At 39.0% G+C, this 25,085-nt stretch overlaps 1 protein-coding gene across 2 annotated transcripts in view; it reads left to right on the forward strand.

The window, feature by feature from the left end:
- The window catches only part of ascc3 (activating signal cointegrator 1 complex subunit 3), a 370,966-nt gene that overhangs the window by 240,505 nt on the left and 105,376 nt on the right, over nt 1–25,085 (forward strand). For both annotated transcript variants that reach the window (XM_028470288.1, XM_028470287.1), the window contains exons 9-10: nt 6,443–6,646; nt 8,071–8,211. In XM_028470288.1, the coding sequence (XP_028326089.1) occupies nt 6,443–6,646; nt 8,071–8,211 (345 nt within the window). The remainder of the gene's footprint in view (nt 1–6,442; nt 6,647–8,070; nt 8,212–25,085) is intronic.

Genomic DNA, 25,085 nt, shown 5'->3' on the forward strand with positions numbered 1-25,085 from the left:
TGTATGAGGACCACCACACAGAAGAATGCACACCAACCATAGATTAATGTTTTAACTCTATGGGGTGCAGCAGCACACCCATGGTTCTTACGTCTATGACACTGACCGAGTGCACGGACGTGTTACGTAAGTCAGAAGGAGGTCCCAGTGGAGGCGGAGCTGGCCCAGTGACGGCAGTAGCAGCAAATGAGATCAACCCAGAGCCATGACGGTCCTAACATTAGGCCGGCCCACCAGCAGGTCCTGTTCCTCCCAGTTGGCCACATATTTATATTACAAATCTAAAGCTTCAGAATGACTTTATTTGGACAATGTTGTGTGAACAAATTTCAAACCCGTTGTCTAAAAAACAACCACAGTCAGACATAATTAATACAGTTTCTCTACAAGCTTCCTGTGGCTGCTAATATTCTTGATGAGCACGTCTTCAGCAGGGTTTCTCTTGTAATGCCCAGAACAGTACAGTAACTACCTACACACAACCCTGACATTACACCTTTGAGATGAGCTTTGGCAGACACAGCTGGATCTCCAATTGAAAGATGTGTGTGCGTGTGTGTGCATACATTAACATAAGAATGAAGCCAAAGAGCCTTCAATAGAGAATGAAAAGCACTGAACTCTGAACTCTAAAGATCATTAAACAATGACATCTTTCTATTTACAACATGTGTGTTTTAGCTCCAGGTGAATACTGGGTCAGGCATGTGTTTGCATTAATCAATAATCAAATACAGCATGTTAAAGAAGTGTTGGGGCAGATGAGGACCAGCAATGTGAAAGGGTGAGCTCAGTAGACTAAAGATGTTTTATCTGTTACAGACCCACATGAAGATAGAGTTCAGACATAGAACAGTTTGGATTCCAAGAAACTTGTAACGCAGGATTTTAGAATCTCCAAATTGAAAAAGTGACTTGGAACGCCACCTTAGGGCGAAGTTTCTACTCTATAAAGTCAGAAATATGTCATTTTAAAGTAGTCAATCATACTTTAAAAATTTCCGCATGCTGCCACTCAACGCAGTTGAACTTGAAGATCAGAATTTTAAACTCGATTTTTTGAGTTGCCTTAAAAGCGGAGTTTTGTGTTTCTCAGTTAGCTCGCTTCTTGATTGGCTGCATTTTGTTCCACATCACAAATCCCAGAGTTTAGTTTGTCGGCCTCGATCCATTTTAGAGCCAATTATTGGGACAAATTCCCTCTTAACATACCTCGGGCTAGTGTTGTACGCAAGACCACACTATCCAAGACCAAGACCTGCTCCATACAAGAATGCACCGAAAAGACCAAGACTTTTGGTCCAAGTCAAGACCAAGTCAAGACCAAGACTAAAACAAATCGAGACTGAGACAAGACCATAAAAATCAAATTTTAAAACAATGAAATGGTTGACCAGTTAAATAGCATTCTCTCTCTTTAATTTTAGTTAACTTTCAAATACATTTGAGTGTGCAACTCTTTCAAAGTATAAAATGCAAAAATCTCAAATATTGACCAATTACTACATTTTTGCAACAATTAATCCTCATATGAATTTAAAAGACACAGATAAGTCCACAATTGTTTAAGATATCAAAAAACAAGATATTTACTTGTCCAGTGAATGGGGCCTCAGGTAAGTGTTCAGAGAGGTGGAGAGATTTGTATAAATAAGATGGACTGATATCCCAGTGTTTGCAGGTGTCGGACACATAAGGAACTCAAAAAGATTTCCAAATAGACAGAAAAATCAGTGAGCTAATGATTGAAGTCAAATTAAAACATGAATTAATACAGAAACAGTTCCAAGTGCTTATTAACACATTAATGAAGTTGAAGAATAGCTGACCAGTTTCGACTGGTCTTAACGGAAAATCCAGAGTCTGGCAGTCCAAGACTGAGACAAGTCCAAGACTTTTGGGAGTTGAGACTGAGACAAGACAAAGACAGCCAAAATGTGGTCTCTAGACTGAGACCGGTCTTGAGTGCTACAATACCTCAAGTTGCAGCATCATTTTACAAGACACAAAATGATCTGGTTTTCCATCCTTGGTTGGAAAGAAGAGGTAAAATCAGGACAAAAGCAGCCTGATTGTCTTTGTGTGTCTCACTTTAGCTTGAGGGGAAATAATTGGGTCGTGACCAGGTGATCATTGTTGTTCTATGCAGGCCATCACTACAATAGGAAATCACTCTGCCATGTGTAGGTTTGTTTTGCTTCATTTGATGTCCGTTAGTTCCAGCTGTAGCTAATGTTAAAGTAATAGATTACCTTAGTGAATGAGACATCAATAAGTAATCAGGTGGCATTAGTCAAGAGTAAACACTGAAGAAAATTAGAACTCCTAGTTTTTTCCACCATTAAGGCACCACAGCTTTGGATTCCTTGTTAGTTATTAACGATACAATACAATCAGGTAAGATTTGAACCTAAATAAAAGATATGACAAAAAATATATACATACATTTTTTTTCTTCTTCACAATTTTTTTTTTTTACTTTTTAATTAATAGGATGAACAACAACAAAGAGTTCACAAAAACCCTCCCACCCTCAGCAATATAAGATTATTGGCAAAAAGAAGAAAAAAAAATTGTAATAATAATAAAATTAAATCATATGAAAAATTAAATGATCATAGATAAGAAGGAAAATAAATAAATAAATAAATAAGTAAAATGAATTAATAAATAAATAAAATGAATTAATAAATAATTAAAATGAATTAATAAATAAATAAAATGAAGTAATAAATAAATAAAAATAATGCAATAAAATAAAAATGCATACCGGTAAAAAAAAAACATAATTAATTAATGAAAATAAAAAGAAAACTTAACTAGAGGTAAAATAGCAAATCACAGGCCTTCTTGTTACGATGATGGTGGTGGCACCAGTCCTTGTCTAGTCGCAGACAATTGTATGTTATGCCATCCATAAAGTGTAAGAAAGGAGTCCACATCTCATAAAATTCCTCAGCTTTGCCTCTGACTATATAAGTCAGTTTTTTCTAACGCTAGATAGCAAGACATTTCCTTAATCCACTGACTGCAATCAGGTCCTCTCAAAATCTTTCCATTTTAGAGCAATCACACGTTTAGCTTGCAACAGACAGAAATTGATAAGTTTGCATTTCTTTACATTTACAGAGAAGCCTCAGAGTAAATATGGAGTAAACATAACTTTGCTTCTATTGGAATAACACTATTTAACTCCCTCTCTCCTGAACATCTGGAGCTTATGACATTCCCACATGACTAGAAATATTTGTATTTGTATTTAGCCTTGACAGCCAAACATTCATTGTACAATACATGTTACTTTGGAATGTGGTGAATGTGCCATTGGCTCTGCTATGGATCAGCTGTCTTAGCAAAGCACCAAACGGTTAAATGTAGCATCAACGTCTGAACCAAACCCCTGTGGTCTCACACATCACTGAGCTGAAACCACAGTGACTCTTCACTCCTTCCAGCCTAAGTGGACTAATAAAGTTACTTTCTGATGCATTAATAACCTCTTTGGCTGCAGGGCCAACGTCTGAGCACCAGCCGACATATCCTCGCCTTGCCTGCACTCTTTAATTATTTCTTTCTGAGTTCTGGAGCGAAACGAAGGGAAGAGGAAAGTGATGACATACCTCTAATGAAGCTGAATAAATAATACTCCTGTCTAAGCTTAAGGCACACTGAAATAGCTTGAGTGGAGGTGGAGAGGGAGAGGTGGAGCAGAAACAGAAAATGGATAAATGGTGGAGAACAAGTACCAAAGTTTTTGAACTTTTCTCTAGAGCCACAAGTTTGGATGCTTAGCATGTTCACCCTATTCGTGTGTGACAAACTGTCTTTCACATTATTAACACACAATATATACACTTACTTGCAGACATCTTGACAAACTAACTCTGTCTGCTGTTTATATTTGTTTTTGTTTCTTAATGTGATCCCAGACTCAATAAAGCTGGATGTTATTGAACATATTGTGATTTAAAGCTGTAACTATTACAGAATCTCCAGTATGTAAAAAAAAAAAAACCCTTGTGTGGGGCATTAATATAGTTTAGTTACCCTGTGTCTGTTGCCTCTGTCACTGATGAAATTTGGAATTTATCTACTGCACTGAATCCATTTCACAGGAATTACAAAACATTGTCAATCAATTTCAGATGAATAACAGCCATGTGTATACTGTACAGTGACTCTTCTTAACACACACCGACCACAACTAGTCACGTCTTTGTGTTAAGTTTGTCTTTAAGGGAAGACTGATAGAAAATAATGATTCACTAAAATATTGTTATTGATATTTGTGCAAATTAACTTTAAATTACTAAAAACTAAATGAATGCAGAAAATAGTCATTTCAGTGCTAGTATTATCAACTTCACTGTAAACATGGACACATATCAGTGCTGCTTACCATTAAAATTAACTTGTTTTATGAAAACTGGAAAATGTTACTGCATATGAAAAATAAACATTTCAGTCAGTGCATTATAATATAAACAACTGGGTGGTTTATGAAATCCTGGGCACACATTTGAACTTATACTTACCACCATGTGCAAAGTTCAACTTAAACCTGCAGACTGCACATACATTTTAGTGCTAATAATAATATCAGTTTGTTCTTTGTAAACTTGAAAACCGGGGAACATTTAACTAAAAAAATCGACATTCGGAACCAGTGTATTGATGACGTACCGCGAGACGAAATATCGCTATACGAAATATTGCAATATATCATATCGATATTTTGGCACAACCCTAGCGTAGGGGTATGCGTGTGTCTGTCCCTCTTTGTGTAGATGTGTGTATGCGTGTGTCTGTCCTTCTTTGTGTAGGTGTGTGTGTATCCGTCCTTTTTTGTGTAAGTGTGTGTGTGTCCGTCCCTCTTTGTGTCGATGTGTGTGTGTGTCTGTCCTTCTTTGTGTAGATGTGTGTATGCGTGTGTCTGTCCCACTTTGTGTAGATGTGTGTGTGTCCGTTCTTCTTTGTGTAAGTGTGTGTGTGTGTGTTCGTCCCTCTTTGTGTAGATATGTGTCCGTCCCTCTTTGTATAGATGTGTGTATGCGTGTGTCTGTCCCTCTTTGTGTAGATGTGTATGTGTGTGTGTGTCTGTCCTTCTTTGTGTAGGTGTGTGTGTGTGTTCGTCCCTCTTTGTGTAGATGTGTGTGTGTCCGTCCCTCTTTGTGTAGATGTGTGTGTGTCCGTCCCTCTTTGTGTGTGTGTGTATGTCCGTCCTGCTTTGTGTAAGTGTGTGTGTGTCCGTCCCTCTTTGTGTAGATGTGTGTGTCCGTCCGTCCCTCTTTGTGTAGATGTGTGTGTCTGTGTGTCCCTCTTTGTGTGTGTGTGTGCGTGCGCGTGCGTGTGCGTGTGTGGGCCATCACCTTCCTCTGTTGCCATAGTGAAGGCAGCTGGAGGGCTCCTTGAATGACAGCTGATCATGCCACACATTTCTCCTCATTCATTCACACATTTTCAGGCTTTGAGTGCAGTCACTCAAACCAAAGCCCAGTTGCTGACATGTGCCACTGACCACCTTTCTTTACTTATTGTCACTGTCCAACAGTATCTGCAGTGCATTTTTCACCCAGAACATAGGAATCATCAGGGGCAACTGTTCTGAATTGTTGGCTCACCTCTAGTTGCCAAGGGCAACTAGTTTTAACATCAAATCTTTAACTCAACTCCTAAAAAGAATTTTTTTGGTTTCCCTCCATGACGGTGTTACTCACAGAACAATCAAATATTGGGACCATTGGTTGTTTTGGTTATGCATGCGCACCACTTACGTGTACCCCAGATTGTAGATTTTTTTTTTTTGAACCACAGTTAATCATTTCTTTTAAACTTAAAGTAAAGTGAAACTCTATCAATACACATGATTCTGTAGAAGAAGAAGAAGAATAGCAGAAGCAAACGCTTAATATTGGAAGATTATATAAAAGTCTTCTTCAGGTTGGTCAGTTGATGTACAAATGTCCAAAGGTTGCAGACGACTGAAGGCTTTGAGCAAAGCTAACGTCCAGTCCAGGACTGAGCTAAGAGTTTTTTAGTCCAGCGTTCTCTTAGCCTCTGATGCTGCACTCAATCACTGCTCTCACTGGACAAGAAAACAAACCATGTCTTAACAAGGAGACAGACTAAAAGCCAATGTTGGCTCTAATGGTTCAATACCCAGGATTGGCTCCTCCATATTGAACATTGACAAAAAAACAACCCACAGTGTTACCCATGACAGAGGCAGCAGTTTACACACCGGTCGTAATCAATATAACAGGTAGAGATGCTGTTCATGTTGAACTAGGCAAAGCTAATGGAGATCCAAATAAAAAGAAAGATCTTTCACAAACAGACGAATGTAGCTTTTCTGAGGCACATTGTTTTTTGAATTACTCTGTGTGTTTATTCTTGGTTGAAATCCATTAAAAAACCCACATCCTTCTTTTTATTGGTCTAGATTGGACAGCTGGTCTTCAAGGGGATGAAGCGGCTGAACAGGATCCAGTCCATAGTGTTTGAGACCGCCTACAACACCAATGAAAACCTTCTGATATGTGCTCCAACTGGTGCCGGAAAGACCAACATTGCCATGCTGACTGTTCTGCATGAGATCCGACAACACCTGCAGCCAGGGGGGGTCATCAAGAAGGATGAATTCAAGGTAGGAGTCTGGCACACGCCTCAGGATACTGCATCACTGAGCCTGTTTTAGAATCTCTCACACTCATCAGCTTTAGAAGGTTTTAGACTGTTTTTATGTAATGTAGCAGCTGTGCAGCCTTGTGTTTTTATCCAAGGATGATGAGTCTCATTTGTAATTTGTAATTATTCATATTTTTTTATTAGTGCATTAAGAAAATGTTTGTGACTAGACTTTTATCTACTAATAATTTATCAGTAACATATTTTTTATATGAACAAAGCGTTTTCAATAACAAACTCCAGATAAACTAAATTTAATAAGGGGTCGTGCTCATTTATACAATCTTTTTTTATGCACACACACAGTAGAGACCAACAATTTTAGCTATCACAGATTATATCTGAGATCCAATGATCAGCTGTTGCTCACAGTTCCTTTTGCCCGCACAGAGCTGGGGAAAAAAGCCTTTGCACATGCAGCTCCTTGTGCTTGGAACACACTGCAAAGAGACTGGAAGTTGACTGAATTGTTATCCTTGAATGCTTTTAAAATGAAACTGAGAGAATTTGAGACTGCCTCAGTTGTCTGTAATTGTTTTATTTGATTCTTATGTTATCCTGTCATTTTAATGTAATGTAAATGTATTTCTGTTCAGTGTTGTAACTTTGCTGCCTCTTGGCCAGGACTCCCTTGAAAAAGAGGTTTTTAATCTCAATGGGATTTTTTTCCTGGTTAAATAAAGGTTAAATAAAAAATAAAATAAAATATCACAGATCACCCATCGGTCAATAGCCTGGCCAATTCATCGAGGTCTTGTTTCTGGGAATGCAACATACAAATCAGAAGAAGAAGAAAAACTCTGAAGTGTTGCCATTAAAACAGACGAAGAAGTGGAGAGACATTCGCAAATATTAGTAAAAAGAGCTTTTCGTGGCACTGCTTCAACTGTGAGGTACCCACACAAGGAGCGACTGGATTTCAAACATGTTTGATTTTCTTACGACCATACCATTTCTGATCAGGAGCTGGTCGTGAGGTGTTAATTGCTTCTTCTGACCCCATGTATACTATAAGATGCATGACACACGATTTAGCAGAGACTCTCACGATTCCACAAAATAGACGCACAAGTCGAAAACCGGCTCAAAATGGGCCAAAAATCACATGGTGTATGCTCGCCATTATATATCGGCTGTTGATCGATAGATCGCTTATCGGCAGATACAGCAGATGTCGGCTTTTTAAAACCCCTGATATCGGTTGGGCACACACACACACACACTGTCATCATTAAATCTGAATCTACATTCTGATTTGTTGCTGTAGAACCAATGACACTCTGTTCGCTCATTCATCACTACATCGTCCTTCCTTCCTCGTCTCCAACCGTTCCCTCCTTAGTTGTCGTTACTATCACGTGTTTCTTTTGTTTTCCACCCCAGATCGTGTACGTGGCTCCAATGAAGGCTCTGGCTGCTGAGATGACTAATTACTTCAGTAAGCGCTTGGAGCCGCTGGGTGTCACAGTGAAAGAACTCACAGGAGACATGCAGCTCAGCAAAGGAGAGATTCTTCGAACACAGGTACACACACACGCACATACACACGCACACACCTTATAGGAAATGTTTCAAGCCGAGTTCCTCACATCTATGTTCTCTAGCTCCCCCCTTTGGAATACACTTTGATATCGTCCAAGCATTACAGACTAATGCAGTGCATACTGTGTATGTATGTGTGTGTATATATATATATATATATATATATATATATATATATATATATATATATATATTCACTCTTCTTGGATCTTTATCTGTAGACTTATTCTCCTTGAGATGATTGGTTGTGTGATGTTTGAACGTTTTGCACAGTGGCCCATTTGTTTCTAACGTCTCCAATTTAATGATTCATGTTTCTGAATCTTTTCTATGCAGTATTATACACAGCTGCTCTCCAGTTGTTTCTAATTAATTAATCTGCTTTAATTTAAATTCTCTATTTCCATTATTCTGTCTACATGAATTGTTAAGCAGCATCCCAGGCTCCAACACCATTGCAGATGTTAATTTGATGTCTACACTAACTGAAAATGTAAAGATGCATTCACACCTTTCACATTGAATTAGATCCAAAGTAAATCTGATGAGTACTGCCATCTGATCACTCATACTAGTAAAGTATTATCAGGACATTGAAATATCAATGACTAATATTTGAAGTAACTAGGTAATTTTTTTTTTTATGCAAATATGTTATTTTCTTTTGCAGTTTAAAAAACTGTTGTCTCATTCACATTAAAGCTGCAGTATGTAGAATCAACCATGCACCCCCCTCCCCTCTCTGTTTGGAAATAACCGTTATCCCAGTGAACGTGCACAACTGTGGAGCTCTTAGCGACTTTTTTCTCAATAGAGACTAGTGACAAATGTAGGGACTTAATCTGGTGTCAATGGAGAGTTTTCTGATGTTTTAGAGACCATAGCATGAATATCACTCTATAGCTACTGTCCCACAAAGCTCACAGTCAGCAATTGAATTGTCTGTTCTCTCCACCTTGGATATGCTTATCTTAGCTCTACACACAATTTATTCCATCTGTTATCACTCTCCCTCTGAGACCAGTGTGTGGGACGGACAGCAAGCGGTCACAGACGTCCGCTTTGAGTCCATGCTGACCTCCGTGGAGTCTGGTCCGCCCGCCATGGGAACTTCTCCTGCTGGATTGTCCGCCATTGCACTTTTACTACAAGATAGGACGTGAACGCGTATCTACTTCAGCCAATAGTAACAACCCAAAACAGCTCATGGGGCACTCTGTTGGTAAAAAGATCTCTGATTGGCTGAAAAGCAGCGTCACGCTCCTGGATTTCTAAAGCTCAGATACAGAGCCAAGATAAAGAGCAGAGGTCCAGAATGTTCGGTTGTTGGATGTAGTAACCCACACACTTCATTACAGCATCAGAACTCGAAGTGCCTGGTTGAGTTTTATTTTTCACAGAAATGTACCCACATCTGTTGGTAAGGTCATTTTTGTGTGCGCGAAGCACTTCAAGGATGACTGCTTCAGCAACCTCCACCAGTATAAAGAAGGATTTGCCAAAAGACTTTGTCTGATTGAGGGTTCAATTCCTTCTATCTTTGGAGTCGACGAACAGAGCACTTCGGTAAGCTGTAAATAACGCTAAAAAGTGTGTTGATAAGGCGTCCCTGTCATTGTTTTGTTAGCATTAGCAGTTGCACCGTTTTCATATGTTTTCATCTCGCTCCGCCGTGTCCGGGTCTGGCTCGAACATGTAAGGCTGGATGGACAAGTCTTCTGTTGTTGACATTTTGTAAATAACGTGTGAATAAAAAGTTTTTGCGCCGCTAGATAATCGTATCTCTTCTATGAAACTACAAAAATGGCCGAACAGGGTGGAGTTGAACCGAGTGTCACCTCTGCAACCTGGAGAGGGGGCGGGGTATGAAGTGTCTCATTTGCATTTAAAGAGACCGCACCAAAACGAGTTGCTCTCAGAAGCACATCAGAAAAGGGGTGGAGTTATAATAATGAGGAATTCAGACCCAAGCATTGCAGTTCCTCTTTATATAGACCACAACCGTATGATTTATATGTAAAAAGGAAGGTTTTAAAACCATGATACGTCTCCTTTAAAACAAACTTCCCTCTGTAACAACACTGTTGACGACACTTTGATTTTGCCCCTTCTCTTTAAGAAACTGCTTGCACGTCCATGAATACTCCCCCTTCAGTACGTCATCCTGACATGCATGGATGCTGTTTACTTCTGTTTTTCTGCGTGCTGAAGGCATTTTTAAAAACTAAAGGCAGGTAGCTACTACGATGAGCAGAGTAGACTGATCAACACACAGTTCTCTCTCAGGTGTTTGCAAATTGCGACTGCAGCTGTTTTGATGGAGGTGCGTCCTGGAACCTGGAGGAGGGAGCTCGTTTTTATTTTTTTGATTTTTTTAAATGCATACATAAATGAGTACAGACAACATAAGTCAGGGGTTTCTTACAAAAGTATTTAAAATAAGTAAATTAAAAGCTAAATCTGCAGAGGCGGGTGCTGTGGGCTGAACTGAGGAAGAAAACAAAGGAGGGGCCTCGTCCCCAGGCGGAGCCTCGTCTCCTGGAGCAAAACAGCAGGAAAATGGCTGCTGGCAGGAGATTTAAAGATTACTCAAAAATACGTGAATCACTCTGAGCAACACTGGAAGTATATTTTTCAGGAGGGAATGATACACTAACATGATATAAAGCTTGAAAAGGTGATTTTTGCATAATACCCCCCCACTTAAAAAAAAATCTAAAAGTTAATTCCTGAATAGTTTTATTACTTGGAAAAGTTCTTATTTTAGTTGTAATTTTATCAAAGATTGCACACTACAGAGAGACAGCAGAAGAGAGACCAGAGGCCTCGTTTTTTTTCTTTTCAAGGTAACTTCTACGACACTGCTTCACTTCTTACTGGGCTAAATCACCATGGTAACTGATACTGAATGGCTTACCTGGTTCAAAGCAAGTTAAGTTCTGGGTAAGAGATCAGCGAGCCCCGCCTCCTGACCAATCAGTTCTCTTAGTAACTGACCTGCCCATTCTCATTCACCAATGGCATCCTATAGGAAAGGTATAGATTATCATCTCATGGACTGATCAGATTGTGTGTATTTATTGTCCAGTGACGTATTATTGTTTAATACACATAAACAGAGGCAGCTATTGTCTGTCTGCCTTCCTTCCTTCCTGCTTTCTCTGTATGAACACACATTTTGTCCAAGAAATTCAAATGAAAAATATCTGAAACAGACCAATAGCAAAAAAAGAGGATGAATTTGGCAGCGCCTGTAACTGACTGTTCCTGAAATTAAAAATGACAAAGTGTTTTTTATTCTTCTCTCATAAAAACGCTAAAAAAACAAGCAGAGCATGTGCGAGGCCTCGTCTGTTTTCCTGTCACACGGCCTCACCCTCATACATTATACAGCAAGCAGATGAAGCAGTTAGACAGCTTAACTTTGTCCACCTGCAGCACAGTCAATGTTTATTCATCACTTTTCAACGTTTCAATCAGCACTTCACTATGCACTTTGTTGTTGTTGCCATGGCTACGATATAGTCAAGACAAAATCAAATATTTATTCAACTTACAATTAATAGAGCTGTTTGAATGCAGCCTCTGCACAAAATTGCCTTCGAACTTTCCAACGCATGAATATGTATCCAGTAAAAAGCTTTTATTGTTAGTTTATAAACTCTGTTTCACGTTCACTGATACATTTCAACCAACTATCTCTCTGATTTTATTTGTTGCACTGTTTGTTTTCATGGCTTTATCATCTCCGGCTAAATGTTTCATGCACTTTTAGTCATGTAATGCATATTGAGTTACCTTCTATAATAAAACATTAGCCTAGCCTTCCCTGTATTATCACAATGAGCTTCAAATCAAACAATGACTTTGTGCTTCTCATGTTTTTCAAGGCCTGGAGTTTATTTATTGCACATTTTTTGATAAGCAGATAAAGGGTTGAGCATTTGCTTTCAAAGTAGTGTCTGGTTTTGGTGCACATGTTGAGAAGAGTCTCAAGTATCTCACTCAAGCTACACACAAGGAAATAAAGACTTAATAATGATAGTTATAATAATAATAATCATAATTTATTTTATTTGTAAGTGCTTTTAAAAAAAGTCAGACACTACAGTTAAAACAATTACACACAATTCAAAAAAGAAACTAGCAACAACAAAGGTAAATACAGAAAATACTTGACAATCATAAGTTAAAGCAGCACTTCTCAAATAGTGGGGCGCGCCCCTGGTGCGATTGCGGTGGGGGGGCAGGTGTGACCCTGGGGACCCTGTTTTTAGGTGACAGAAGGCGGTTCTGGTGAGCTGGGTGACATGGTGGTCAAAGGAAAGCTGGCTGTCAAAGATGACTCCAAGTTTTTGAAAAAGAGGGGAGTCGTCTCTTGTGAAGGAGAAGTTGTGAAAGCAATTAGTGAGGGACTAGGGGCCAATAATTATGTCTGATTTGGCATAGTTGAAAGAGTCTGTGCATTAATTTCTTTATTTTGTTTTACTTATTCAACAGGGATAACTAAAGGAGGGCCACAAATGCAAAAAAGAAACAAATTATAAACCCTGACGGTTGGAGTTTGTTAAGGCCCATAGAGCTTTTAGTATCCAAGAAGTAAGTCATCAATCAATAGATTAAGATGGACAAACCTTCAGAGGCCTGTACTACGAAGTAGTGCTGCAACTAACGACTATTTTAATAGTCGACTAGTCATCGATTATTGAAACGATTAAGTGAATAATTGGATGATAAATCATTATTTGCTTAATGTTGCTACAATCTTTTAAAGTTACAATATGTGGGATTTGCAAGCAATTTCTGCCACCACCAGGGGGCATATTACTGCGTAAACCAAACAATTCTGCCATATCTGGTCCTGACCACTGAATGTACAGGTGACAACATTCTCTGCTACACCCCATGCGGGCCGATGTATATCGTCAGCTTTACATGTGTGAAGATGTTTAAGCAGTTGTTTGTTAGTTGTAAACCTCACAGGTAGTGCACCGTTTATCTGTTTGATGGATGTTTGTTACCAGAGATGGCCTAGTTCAAGGACTGCTCTACTGTTAATAGGTTTATACTCTCCCAACCGGTGGTAAATAGGTACTACAGGTTGGCCCAGATGGCAATATTTATTAATGTATACATAACTATGTAATAAAAAAAAAAACACATATGGTATGACAGCTAAGGACATGTTTCCTAACACTCAGATTTTTATTTTAGGTATTTAAGACATATTTAAAAGTTGAAAATTCAACACATTGCACCTTTAAATGTGGCTTGGGACAGGTAAGCTTTTTTTATTGTGTTGGGTGAAATGCTCCTAGACTAGGGCTGGGTGATATAGACTAAAAGGTATCCCAATAATTTCTGGTATTTATCTTGGTAACAATAAAAGTTACGATAAATAAAAACAATAAATAAATAAATAAATAAAATGATTCCCAACTTAAAGTGTAAACAGGTTCCTTACAAACACTAATTACATTGAATACGTCATCACTATAATCTGCTTCAGTAAAAGTATTTACACATTAAAAAGGCTACAATAGCTGCTGACTCAAAGAGCTCATGAGCTGATATTTTATTAAATACATTTGTGCTTGTGGGTCACTCTATTAGTGTTATTGTATGAAATTAATGTATTTCCTAATTTATAATGAAATTCTTTTCTAAAAAAAAAAAAAAAAAGCACATGAAAAGCAAAAATAACTCCTAACAGTAAAAACATTATTTTTTTTAATGAAAGCTTTAGCTCTTAGCCCAGTCTTATGTGTCGGTGGGTTAGCTTAGCTTTAGTTGGGTGGATCTGATGGAGGGCTGGTTTGCTTTGTTGGGTGTGCGTGTCTGGTCTGGTAGCGGTGTGTTACTGCACAGCAGCTTCAGGTAGACATGTGACGAGTAACAGCGCTCCGCTCCAGAGAAAAAGTTGTTGACAAAAGACTTAGAGGCAATTTTGGCCCTTGGAAAAAGGTTTTTAGTGGCATTCTTGGCTAAATTGAGGGCTTATTGTGCATACAGCGCTGAGCAAAGATATATTCAAGATTCAAAGTGTTTATTGTCATATGTGCAGTTAGAAATAAGTTTCCCTGTACAATGAAATTCTTACTTTGCCGACCGCCAGTGAATGCCTATGCAATAAAAGAATGAAATCAATAGGTATAAGAACTATAATAACTAACAGTGGCATGCTATAAAATATAAAATACAAATATATTAACTATACAGAAAGTAGAGTTGCTATATACAATGGTATGTGCAAAAGCTGTTTCATAATAAAAAGACATGGTGTGAATGCAGGTGGTGTGCAAGTTCAGTGGGGAAGGGGTGCGGGTTAGGGTCCAGGTGAGGTCGTCTCTGATGTGGACCCCAAGATTTTTGAAACTGCTCACCCTTTCCACGTCCAGCTCCTATATATAGAAGGTGAGATGAGCCACTCCTCATAAAAAACAATGTTCAGCTCTGTCCACAGCTTGAAAAAGACAGGTGATGACGTAACCAACAATTGTCGACTGTTACATTTGTCGGTGACTAGTTCTGTTTTTGTCGAATAATCGTTACACCCTTACTACAAAGCTGGATGTCTTCTTATCGTGCCAACTTCCAGGATTTATTCTGTGTGTGCTGTACTAGGACGCTTGTTAACTTCTTACCAGTTAAATTGTCACGGTAACTGATGCTGAACGGCTAACCTGATACAGATTTTTATCTGATTGACTGACCTACATTAGTCTGTGTGTGTCGGATGCTCTCTGACACATAAATTTATTCATTCGTTCATTCATGTATTCTGTGGCGAGATAATAAGATAATACAGGCTGTATGAAATCAAACATTGTCCACCTTCTGATGTGGGCTGAGCTGTATGAACACAGCGTCACAGCCACACAAAATGAGGAGATACGTGAGTAGAAACACATCTGTGCTGTAATTAAGTGAAACTGATCGTTTTCGGTTTATTCTCCAATTAATCAATATTGTTTTATCTCACTAATTTAAACATTAACAGCCATCAATTATCTGCTTGCATTCCTTCCTTCCTGTTTTTTCTGCAGCAACAGTGTTGTTTTTTGTCTGAATTATGGAGTATTTTTCTTCAATTGTGACATAAGTCTGCATGGTTTCTCTGTGTGATTGGTCAGGCACTGCACCCACCCTTTCTATGTGAGCCAGGCTGAAATCACTTGGGTTAAACAAATGTGTTTATTACCTGCTTCGTAGTACAGCTGCTCTGTGACAGTGAATGTTTATTTAGGTGAAGCTAACGAAAAGATATCAGGATATATTTATCCAGCTTTGTAGTACAAGTCCTTAGCGTAATAGTTTTAAACTCCATAAACGACCTTTATGGTCGTCCATTGCTTCTGTTCAGTGTTAAAGTGCTGTTCACTCGTTACTCGATGGCTCCTGCGAGCACATCATTTCATCGTTTTTCCAACCATTTTCAATCTGGATCTATCTGGGATCTCTCAGTGTAGACCTCAACTAATGAAACAACACAGTCCTATTTCTTTATTCTTCCTACTGCTCTTTAATACAGTCTGAGTGATGCAGGATTCCGCAAAGACCCTGCAAATACTGTATTGTTTCATTGAATTTAGGATTTTGAAATGACTGAGATATGGTCCCCCCAAATTTGAGCTTAGTATTCAAGTCATCTGAGAAACTTGACTTGTCTGTTGCACAAGGTTTTTTTTTAAAAAAAACAAGGGTTCTTGTCAGCGCTATTGAGCGTAGAGGCCCCCAACGTTGTAATTTTGCTCATCTAAGGAGCAATGGCGCCCCCTACATTCAGTTGATTTTCTGTTGTTTGTTCCTTTTTTAATCGGTACCGTCGTAATAATTGTTGCAAACTTGGACACAAAAGGGACTTCCAGGTGTGTATGGGTTGTTTAAACTCTCTTTTTAATCTGTATAACAGAAACACATCACACATCAGCCACACCATCTGTTTAATACAGGGGATTTGTTTGGATGCTCCCGTCTTTACCTGAGGACCCCTGCAGCCACTTAGCTGCCCCCGATGCTGCCTGTATGATCCTCCCCTTGGTATCCTTGAAAATCAGTGCTTCAACCAGGACGTAGCATGTAACGCACATGAAGCTGCACGTAATGTTTATAACCGGCATCGAGTCATTCTACATACGTGCGCATGGATGTGAATACCATCTGGTTGAAACGTGTTAGGCTTAAAGAGACATCGGCTTCATTCCAGTCGGACATGTTTGGGATGCGTTCTCTTGGGCCAGGTTTTCTTTTTTCGGCCTGCGTGCGTGTGCGCTTTTCTTGGAATCAGTCTTTTGAATGAAATTTTATTTCTTGTTTCTACAGTGTTTGAGAGTATTTATTAGTGGAGGATCTATACCAAGGATGAGTAACTCTATAACTACATTCATCATGACCCTTCACCAATTGAATGAATAACTTTTGGCTTTAAAGTAAGGCTGGAACAAAGATTAAAAAAAAAAAGTTATAATAAATAGTCCTACAGACAGAGCAGGCAGTAGCAACAAAAAGTAAACATAAAATTATAGACAATATACAAAAAGCAACAAAATAAACTTCATTCAAATAATAAATCAGTCATCAGAATTACTGTTTAGCTCACAATAATAACATCTTCAGGACTCACATTTAGGAAAACATAGAAGTGTGGGATGTCACCTACTAAATGCAGAGCATTGAAGCTCTGACTAATTTTATATGCAGTCATGTAATCATTAGCAAATACATAGATTTAAACACATCTTGTTTTCATACCTCCTCACACGGGCGATCGAGCACACAAACGCATGAGTTAACATAACATTAATCACATTTAGCAGTCAGAAAAGTTCCGTTAATGTAGTGTGCACCAAACATTTTTTTAATCATCAGTTAGTTTACAATTTGTTATTAGGAACAATAGTGTGGTTTCTTCTCAAAGTTTAAAAATGTGTGTTTTAGGCCCAACAGAATTGGGGAATTCTTATTGGTTGCATCCTAAGTAAGCAGATATAGAAAATAAAGAGAGCCTCAAAGAAAGCATGTCTAGTCATCTTTTTTATCTGAACACATTCTTTTTCTGAGGTTTGGATGTAGCTGTTTGCAACTTTGCTGAAGAAAGCTACTGTAGAAGTTTTCTATTTCTGTGATGAAATGAGAGGATTTGTGACATTGAGGCCAAAGAAATGGTGATGAAAGCAGCTGGTTGACTTTGTGCAAGAGCTTGGCTGCTTCCCTCTGAAGTAGCTGCTGGTTGGTGAATTCACACTGAATGATTAGGATGAATAGGTCAGGGAAACATGCATATCTGTTAAATCCAAGAGTTGGATTGGAGAGATTGTGCAGTTTAGAGGTAAAGTTTCTAATCCTCATGGAGTTTAAGAATACAAAAGGAAAGGTTTGGGTTTGGGGGGGGTGTGCGTGTGCGCGTGTGCGTGTGTGTGTGTGTGTTAAAAGAGGCCAATCCCAGATCATCTGCAGGTGTTTTAAAGTGGGGTTTCTATCAGTCTGTATGGAAAGCTGTGACAAAGAGAATGATTAGTCAGATAGAGTGCAGCTTAGCAGATCTGCTGTATCTCTATATATCCCTTCATTTAGGTTGACTTGGGTCACTTCATTAACTCTGAGCACCTTCGCACATGTTGAGGCCTGAGTCATGCTCTGTAACCTGCTTGTCTCCTGGTGTCCTTTAAAGTCCTCAGTGTTCTTTTGATGTGCAGAGCAGAACAGAGTCCTTCTGGAAAGATTTCAGCTGCTTTAAAAGGGTGTGAATACTTCAGCAGAGAGCGTAAGAACTTACAGGATTTTTTATTATGTCCTGTATACTGTGTGCATTTTGGGACATCCTCAGGTCTCAGAGTGAGGTACCAGGAAAACCTCTATCATTTGTCAGACCAAACGGACTCATGACTTAGCAAAACCTTTGTCAGATGTAACGCCATCAAATGATACAGCCTCAAGCTTCAAAATAAAAGTAGTCAGACTCAATGGCCTCTGGACATAAAACGCCACATAACGTATTTTGAAGAAACCGGAAATACACATGACGTCATCAATATGTGCTGCATCGAATACAAGAGTAAGTTGAAAGGTGTTATTTTCTGTTTAATTTTAAAGGTTAAGATATATCAATGTTTATGTATTTATTAATCAAACAATACGTAGATATAATATATCTTAAGTCTTTTCAACTTACTTCATCATGTGTACTTCCGGTTCATTAAAAAAAAACACCATACTGTGTTTTATGGACTGAGGTCGTTGAGTCTGACAACTTTAATTTTGAAGCCTGACGCCGCTTCATTTTACAACGTTGAATTTGATGGAGGATTTGCTGTGACATGATACCTCATTCTGAGAACTGAGGATCTCCTAAAATGTACACCACCTGTGGTCTTCTCCAAGCTCAGAATGATTACATCTAAGGGTGCATTCACACCAGCAGATCCTAGAGCAGTTAAAACGTTCTGGGAGTCATTTGCTCGGATAGTCCAACTCGTTTGGTGTATGTGAACACGCAAATGAAGTCTACAGTAGAGCGGATCAAACGGACGAATCCTAGAGCTATTGTTTTTGTCGTTCTCTGAGCGTTTCCAGCGATTAGGAGCGCTGTGAACACAACATCTCTCTGATCGGACCAAACACAGGAAGTATCGGCGATGATGTAGAGCACACAGCATTGTGGGCGGTCAGTAGAACCGGTGACAGCTCAAAACAGGGTCGTTCCCACCAAAGCACGGCAACTTGTTGCTGCTCCATTGTTGAATGTTGTGAAAGACGTTTCGCTGGCTTTAACTCGTAAATGAAAGCCTCTTCTTCAGGTTTCTGTTACTCTGCCTAGAGAAGTCTCTACTCCATTAACGCAGTGGTTAGTTCATGTGACTGCACCAGAGGCTGTTTGGAGCGGATCAGAAGTTGTGCTATGAACGCAAACCGAGCCAAACCAAGATGATAAAATGAATAGCTGACTTCCACCCATTAGAACGGAGTCCAGGACTAAAGCAGTGTGAAAGCACCCTTACACTTATACTTGAAGGTGACCACTTGGCTTTACCCAGTAGGAGTCAGTATGTTGATCTAAAGAAGGGCTGATAGAGTCACCATTAACATATTACCTACATAACTGTGATGCATGATTGTAAAAATTGGTGCAAACTCAGCTAAACTCATTTGGGCTGCAATTTATTTAGATTCTCCACATTTTCCACACTTTCTGACTGAATAGCACCTGACAAATCTGCTTGTAACAATATATGGACAAATATGGGGACTATATAGACTATACACTTCCTCTATCAGACCCGCAATTTCCACTCGATGTGTAACTACTGCTTATCTGCTGCATAACAGCAACAGAACTGATACATTTCTATTCTAGTTAAAGGTGCAAAAAGTTTGGAGAGCAGCAGGGAGGTAGGGGGAGAGAGGGATCTGAGAGTTGCGGAAGGCACCTTTAATGTGTCAATTTTCACTACATGCGGATGAGGCCCGCAACAAAAGACATTTTTTTTTTACCGGATGCCGGAGCAACAAAGCAAAAATTCTGCAAAAATAACCTTATGCGGGACAGGAAGTTGTGCACAGACGCAACATGAAACATCTAGTTTATTTTAAGATTAAAATACTCTGTGGTCAAGGCGGATCATATTTCCATCCATTTTCTGACCCGCTTGCTCCTTTTCAGGATAGTGGGGGTCTGCTGGTGCCTATCTCCAGCTTTCCCCAGGGGCTAGGCGGGGCTACGCCCTGGACAGGGCAGCAGTGTATCATATTTCACATATAAATGTTAAACTTATCCAAGGTAGAATCACAATAATTTCCACAAAAGCAGAAGACCTACTGGGCAGAATCGAGTGTATTTCCTTCTGATCCTCTCGATGGACACAATATACTGTTTATGGTTTTCGCGTGAATTAGCAAGATTTCTTGAGGGGATTGACGACAGCAGAGCATGGAGCAGTTATGCATCCATTGGAAATCCGGAGTTAGAAACAAGCTCCTAAAATCTGGCAGCCATTATGTGTCGGCTCACTTTCTTGACACTTTCTTGTTTTCAATGTCAGGCCAAACACAGGCACAGTAATGGGTTGTATAGAAGTACAGTAAAGGGCAGTGTAACCATTGTCACTGGTCGATAGCACATTCCCTACATTGTGCTGGCTTTTTTGAATATAAAAGGCTAAAACTGCACAAGTAAAGGACTATAAAGAACATATCTAGCAACTTATGGGCTTCTAAATCATTTGGAGCTACTTTTATTGTGGACTAATAGTCTCCAACTGTTGCTCATTGAATGTCTTTGTTTAAATCCTCTCTGCTCTGTCGTCAGTGTGGACTAAACACAGCATTATTTTCTTTTTACATTTCTAGATTGCACCACACACACACACACACACACACACACTTGTACATACACATTTGTACATACAGTATACATCGTTAAGGTTTTCATTACTGGTTCCCTTGACGGTGCCTCCTAATATTTATTGCTTTTGCCAATCACTACTCTCTGGTTGTGTTGGAAATGTCACATTAACTCACTCAGTGCAATTGACGAGATAACTCGTCATTTAAAATCCAAACGCTCAGTGCCATTGACGAGATAACTCGTCATTTGTGTTTTTTCACAAGGATTACTAGAAAACACCCTGGCGGAGGTCTCTCATCAATATCTAAGTTGTGGGGTGTTGTAGTGACCAACTGTGCCCTGAAGATGGCAGCAGTGCACTTTTAGATGAGAGATTACAAAATACCCCCAGCCCGTGAGCCAGATAGCAAAATAATAGGTGACACGTAGGAGGTAGCAGCACACCTTTGGATGAGAGATCATCCATGCTCAGCAGAGCTCAGAGGGAGAAAGGAAAGGAGTTTATGAGACAGAAATTGGCGCTACGCAGGGTTGGCATTCCCAGCAGCGCACAGCAGCACCCACACGACCAGAGCATTTGTGGAACTAATCGATAATGTGGCGATGGTGAGATAAAACAATAAAAAAAACGGGAAACGCAGTGACACTCAGTATGTCCGGGAGGAAGAGGAAGTTGCGTGTGCGCAGACTGACGGGGGGAGAAAGTTGGAGGAATGCCAAAATACAGTAAGAAATCTATTCAACTCTGACATAGATAGCAAAATTATAATAATTTTGCCATCAAAAGCCCGGGCTCAGTGTTTTTTTTTGGTTTTATATAAGGAAACAATGTTCAGATGTTAGTTGTCACTAAAGCAAAAAAATAGCTTTAAAGTCACTGACAGGGTTTTTTTTTTACTAAAAGGCTGTTTTCTCAGCTTTGTGCTTTGAAACTGAAGATTTGTGTAAAACTTGCTATATTCAACAGCTGATTACAAAAGAACGAAACGAGCCAGAAACAAATGTTTTTTTTTGTTTGAAAGTAGAGGCTTCAATCTTTCAGAATCTGATGTCAGATTTCAGATAGTCATAGTAGAAAATATTCTGTGGGTCTTTAAAATCAGTCAAAATGCTCAAAAACGGCTGGCACTGAGGGGGGTAGAAAATCTGAAAATGGCTGGCACTGAATGAGTTAACGTACTATACACTACAATCCAATGAGTATGATTAGGATGATGAGCATTCCCACTGAAGTATTCTTACAAGTTTCCTAAGATGCATTTGGAACCTACAACGACAAAAACCTGAAGCACACTGAGGCTAAATATCTTTTGATTCTCCACCTTTAAAAGTTATGATTCTGAAAGCATTTGAAGCAATAAAGCGACCAATTGGAATATCAACATGTCGTCATTTGATCGATAAAACTAATGGAAACACATTTCATGACCAGGGTGGAGAAGAGGAAAGGATTGCCAGCCGTTGGGGGGCGCGCTCATGCAGCCTCTTGTGGGCGCTTCACTCGCCTTCCCTGTAGCTTCGGTGGAGGGAGGGCGGACAGACGGCCAACGAGGCATTAACTTCAAAACAAGAGCCCTATTTACAAAAATGTTAAACTAATAGAAGACAAGAAGAGATGCTTTTGTTTTGAAAAGGGGATGTTTGATTTTTAGCTTGAAGCTGGTCCCAGGACGATTCTACGTTCTGCTCGCAATGCATCTTGGGATGGTCGCGTATGACTGTGTCCATGGTGCACACTATGTCCCGATATAGTAGAGGTCAACCGATGTGGGATTTTCAAAGGCCGATGCAGATACCGATTGTTTTTTTTTAAAATTCAGCCGATGGCCAATATCTAAAACCGATTTTCGAAGCCGATATTTGAGGCCGATATACTTTTTTTTAAAGCACATTGATTATGAAAAACAATTGAACCACTCATATGATATAAATGTATATATTAGAAATTAATTTAAATACACCAATAGAACTCTTAACATTTATTGAACTCTAATGTACTAAAATATACCCGTACACAACCAAGTAAAACAAAAAGTACAGGACGGGTAAGTAGCAGTAAAGTATGACAACAATAATGCAATGTGCAAGTAGTCAGTTTAAACTATTTCAAGCTTCTTTCTTAACTTAAAGTGTCTCGTAAATAAGTTCACAAAATATTTTTAAATATACAATCAAACAGAAACCTGAAAAGTGGTTTCAGTGCAAATTGCTGGTTCAAGCATCTTGACTTCAGTATTTGATCAGGCACTATTCTATTTTATCCTTATCCTATTTTGTTGGCTTTTTATTTGTAAGCCTATTGGCTTCTACCTCTCCCATGCGCATGCTACTATAGTTATTACTTTTTGTTGTTGTTGTATATTCATACGTCCGAATGGATGATTTTTATGTTCTTTTTTTTTCTGTTAATGGCTACTTTAAAGTCCTAAATAAGTAGAATTCTTGAAAAAAGTTCATGTATCGGTCGAACGGTATCGGTCGACCTGTTCGATATAGTATATATCCGGGTATTTCTCACGTACTCAATCTTTTCACACTATCTAATGCGAATGCACGACATACTCATTTTGATGTCAAACTGTATGAGTAGTATGTTAGTATGACATTTCCAACACAGCCACAATCTTCCTCCTCCTCATATCCTTCTAACTCGGTGGCTGCAATAGTTGCCATGGAAATGCAATGGTGGAGTTTGGAAAAACGTTGCCATGAGGATGCCAATATGGGAGTGGGTGGCATCCTGGGTCTCCCAGGCTTTCTTTCCTCTTCGTCCAGAGAGGAAGTGTCAGTGAATGGCTTCCAACAAGGAAAGTGTAGAGCAGCTCGACTCTTTTCTGCACAGGCAGGATGATGAAGGCGAATATTTTTAATTTTGGTGTTAAAGTCGAGCCACTTGCAGAGGAATTGAAACTAGATTTTCAGCCAGTTTTGCTTACGTGAATTGGGTCTCACCAAAAGATGATAGGTCAGGCAGTGCTACATACTGGAATAACTGGTAATATTTAGTTTTTATTTCTCCCAGGTCTGCATTTGTTGTCTTAGGTATAGACACTGCATGTAGTGCATTCAATTCTTGATAATATGTAAAACGAGGGGGCGTTTTGTTTTTTCACAGAGATTGATAAAATAATATATGCTGTCCTTTGAGACATGTTATAAAAAGTATGGCACATGTTGTCATACAGTATATTGCGCAGATGTTATGATGTTTCATTGCCTATTGACTCAGTAAAACAACTATTTTTTGTGGGGGATTACAAGAAGCTGTCAACCAAGAATCAATGCAAATATGTGAATAATCATTAGTGCTGAACAAATTACAGAGAGCTGAGCCATATGCAAAGTTATTTACTGAAGGCTCTCAAAAATTGTTTTCCAAATTTCAGGGGCTGTCATTTCCACCAGATAGAATGTATAGCAGATCTTTTTGTATATTCTGAGAGAGTAGGTGGAGCTTTATTACTATACCAAATTTCAGTTTCCTATATGGTGTGATTTTTTAAATATTGGAAGCTGAAAATGGAAGAATAATAATGACGCATGAAAATCAACACATACCACCCTTACTAAATTGTCCATATCTCAAAAAGTATTGATCGGATCAAACTACTTTACAGTGTGCCATTTAGATTATTAAGGAACAATTGATAACAATTTCAGAACCTTTTGGGCCCGAAGTGTGTGGGATGTCCTAAAAATTTGTTGAAATGACATGGAATGACACAAGAGTCAGGGAGAAATTTAAGGTGAATACAGTAGCTTTAAGGAGAGGAGGATGCTATAATAATCCTACAAATGTATTAAAATGTATGCGTGCATTATCTCTGATAGGGAACATAGGCCTGCATGTCCTTCTAAGAATGCTAAGATTCAGTGATCTTCTGCTAATGATTTCACTCCTTTTGCAATCATTACAGAAACAGGCTAAACAGGAGCACTCAGCTGAAAAATAGCCTGTTTTCTCCCCGCTTCTGTGTATCCGTGAAGCAATTAAAGAAGCACACTCTATTTTCCACTTCCTCCACTTATATTAACCATTCACTCCAATTAGGGGCAGTCGCCTCCTTTTCTCTGTGCAAGCCAGTCTCTAAAGGCTGAATAGATTGATTTAAATGCAAACCAGAGAGGATTTAATGAAGTGCTTTTACAGGACGGGTTTAATGGGAATCTGCACAGCTCCAGACAGGTTACCTACCAGTTCACACTTAATTAATTATGCATTAAAGTGTTTTCTTCTTGAGAAGGAAACACAATGAAATATGGCAATGACGAGTCATCAATGTAGCATCCTTGTCTCAAGTTTTTCACTCCAGTTAACCAGATATTATGTAAAAATTATAGTCTTGTAATCTTTAAGACCTTCAATTATGTGACTTGTCACATAAAATGGTCAAAATGCCATCACACTGATATTAAAAAGCCAAACTTGCTTAAAAGGTTTTAATTCTCCAAAACTATCCTCGATTCCTGATGGTGTCAGGTTTGGTTCAGTGACTCAGTCATTTCCTTATAC

This window comes from Gouania willdenowi, chromosome 16, assembly GCF_900634775.1.
Source record: "Gouania willdenowi chromosome 16, fGouWil2.1, whole genome shotgun sequence".
Lineage (NCBI taxonomy): Eukaryota > Metazoa > Chordata > Actinopteri > Blenniiformes > Gobiesocidae > Gouania > Gouania willdenowi.